General features: G+C 32.3%; 1 protein-coding gene across 1 annotated transcript; it reads left to right on the forward strand.

The window, feature by feature from the left end:
* Positions 1-1,156: 1,156 nt before the first annotated feature.
* LOC133190898 (uncharacterized) lies at positions 1,157-2,506 on the forward strand. Its single transcript, XM_061326581.1, has one exon. The coding sequence runs from the start codon at positions 1,186-1,188 to the stop codon at positions 2,098-2,100; it is 915 nt and encodes a 304-aa protein (XP_061182565.1). The 5' UTR covers positions 1,157-1,185; the 3' UTR covers positions 2,101-2,506.
* The last annotated feature ends 972 nt before the right edge of the window (positions 2,507-3,478 follow it).

Genomic DNA, 3,478 nt, shown 5'->3' on the forward strand with positions numbered 1-3,478 from the left:
TTAACTGCATAAGTTATTTTTTGTTAGGGCACTGTTCACTATAATGTAGCTTAGGAGAGGTAGAAAAAAAAATTAATTAAAAAATCTGGATTTGACCACAAAAACTTTTATTACTTCATCTGTACATATACATCAAAGCAAAATTTAATAGGTCCTCTTAGAAGGAATCTGGAGTGCTCCGATTTACACATTTATTATTGTCAGTGCTAATCAAATATTCCTATATTCATTAAAGTCATTTTAATTTGATTTAAATTCTTTTACCGATCGTAAGACTCTATTATGTAACTTTTTTCCATGTTGAAGCTGTGAAATATTTTGCTATGTGAAAAATTTGATGATAAATACTACTTATACACATTACTTAACTTCCTTTGAATTAAAATCAGGATAGAAGTTTCTTGATGATTCATAGTTTAATATACATTAATTGTTAGCTGAATCTGACCTCAGACCCAAACACGTCTTCCTTAATGTCATTAGTATTCTTACATGCTTACTACATGTATCTTTGATTATGGCATCTAACGGCATTGTCTTTGACAAGACATATACGCTAAGTGCCTCTATTACATTTAAACTGTATTACATAAATAACAAACATGTCCATATATTTCGCAGATACTTATGTAAGAAGACATTGGTGTACTTGTACCACATGCCGAAATCGCAAGAAAATACTTTTTTCCCCCATTATAATTACTGACCTATAATCAAAAACATTATGAAATTAGATATTGATCTTGGTTTATTTTTGTCTCACTACTCTTTTTTATTTTGATTCAGATGATAAGACACTGGAAAATACCACGTGTAAAACTTGCGTCAGGGAGCCTCTAATCTGTGATAAAGCTGTCTTGTATATGATACAGTTCTCTGTCTTGGTAACCCGCATTTAAAGAGTAGTGAATGATATTAACACTTTAAGGCAATAGAAAAAAAATGATTGGATTTGACGGGTAAGTTAATTTACTTAAATTCTTGGCATAATTTGAATTAAATTTACTTATTTTTTCCCTTTAACTACATGTAATATATAATGAAAATTGTTCAGTGTAAAATTATCAAATGTTATTATCAATTATTTTTATTCACATTTCGCATTCGAGTGTTTCTTAAAACTAAAATTGTTATTTGTATTTCTATTTCAGTGTAAATAGTACACTTGAAATTCTGGGAGTGGTCATGGATTTCATAGTTAGTAAAAACGAAACCGATTACAATGAGGAGCTAAAACAAGATGTGCCTGTTTATTTACAACCGGATCACTTTGTTCTTGTCGTTACAATTACAGTGCTTGGAATTATAGGAAATGTACTCACATTTGTGAAGATCACGTGGGACAAAAATTTCCAAGGCACTGTATTTGTTGTTATCAGAACTCTAATATTTACAGATATTGTGAATTTGATTCTTTACCTTGCTCATGCTGTATTTAAGTTTGGTAACTTTCGTCTTGAAGAAGTCCCATGTGCAACCTTTCTGGTTGTTTTTTATGGTGTTGCTCATACCTCTGCTGCTCACGTGGTTTTTCTATTTGGACTTCGGTGTTATATGGTGTCGGAGCCAATAAAATTCAATCAGTTACGGAAGCGAACAATTATCGTCTCATCTGCTGCAATATGGGCCCTAAGCATATTATTCTCGGCATTTTATTTTGTTCTACGATACAAAGCAGGAATACAGACGCCTAGTTACATGTATGTGATCATAGTATTTCGTGTTTATCTTATTATAGTTCCTGTCCTGCTCATCATTATTTTCCACGTAAAGAAGATACATCGTCTAAAGCGCACATTGAGCAAACACAATATAGAACACAACATTATCAAGATGTACCTTGTGACGTCATTAATTCTTATTGTGTACATGTCATCGGCTATTCTTTTCCTTGTGTGCTACATCTTATCATTATACAGATTTAAGAGCACAGAGAAACAATTTCTTATTGTTGCACAACTGGCTTGGTTACTTAATGCTGTGCTGAGTCCATTCATTTATGTTGTTTCAGCACTGAGTTTTCATAAATATTTCAAATACTTAATAACAACTGTCCAAAAAATGAAATGTCTAGCAGCTCAAATAGAAGCAGATACCTGATGTTCATCATATACTGAGGAATCCGACAGTATGTGTACAGACCTTAAAAGAATGAAATCAATGACTGTGTATTCATTTTTTACAAAATGTTTTTAACAGTAAACGAAATGGAGAGATTTATCCTTCAGGTTTAAATGATCGATTCCACTGAAAACGACAACATGCAATCAACATTCCAACATTAGTGTAACACTGCACTTAAAAGTTTAACTAACTATAAAGGTTACAATGGAGATAACAATATCATTTTCTTGTTGGACAAAGGTCATTGGTCAAAGGTACCGTGACAATGTATAAGTCAGGCCTAGATAATGGATATGTTACCTCATGTGTGTTTTTTAAGTCAAAGAAATGTTCAGTAATGTTTATTAAGAAATGAAATGTACATTTATGGAAAATGTACAAAGATTTTCATTTTTTTAATATCTTAAAAGACTACTCACACATCAATTACTTTTAGGACAAAGCATTGGTCAAAGGTACCGTGACAATGTATAAGTCAGGCCTAGATAATGGATATTTTACCTCATGTGTTTTTTTTTAAGTCAAAGAAATGTTCAGTAATGTTTATTAAGAAATGAAATATAGTTTTATGAAAAATGTACAAAGATTTTCATTTTTTTTATATCTGAAAAGGCTGCTCACACATCAAAATTAGAGATGCTATGGAGAGGGTGGATCTAGGATTTCTTCAAAACTCCAAATACTTGAAATTAACTTGAAAGGAAAGTATCTTTACATCAACTGAATATTATCTTCTTCAATTCTTATGAAAACCAAGGTTGATAATACAAACTGAAGATTTCTTCAGTAGTGGTTCTTCCATCAATGGAATATAGTGACCTACATATCAGCAATACAATATTAAACATACTTAAACCTATTTTATATGATTATTTAACGGACATAAATATGAACAATATGTATTTGTTAAGAAAAAAAGTTATATAATTACATAGCCGTTCTGTTTTAGCTCACCTGAGCTGAAAGCTCAAGTGAGCTTTTCTGTTCACATTTTGTCCGTCGTCCATCTATCCGTCTGTCTGTCCGTCCGTCCGTCTGTAAACTTTTCATATTTTCGGCATCTTCTCCAGAACCACTGGACCAATTTTAACCAATTTTGCCGCAAAGCATCCTTGGGTGAAAGGGATTCAAGCTTACGCAAATGAAGGGCCACACCCTCTTTCAAGGGGAGATAATTAAGAATTAGTGAAAATGTGGTGGTGTCTTTTAAAAATCTTCTTCTCAAGAACCACTGGGTCAAAAAAGTTGAACTTATGTGAAACCTTCTTTACAAAGTGCAGATTCAAGTTTGTTCAAATCATGACTCCGGTGGGAGGGTGGGACCATAATTGGGTTTATAACTTTTACATAAGAG

The sequence above is a fragment of the Saccostrea echinata genome, unplaced genomic scaffold (genome assembly GCF_033153115.1).
Source record: "Saccostrea echinata isolate AGI-Se365-2 ecotype Australia unplaced genomic scaffold, CSIRO_AGI_Sech_v1 ptg000022l, whole genome shotgun sequence".
In the NCBI taxonomy this organism is placed as follows: domain Eukaryota; kingdom Metazoa; phylum Mollusca; class Bivalvia; order Ostreida; family Ostreidae; genus Saccostrea; species Saccostrea echinata.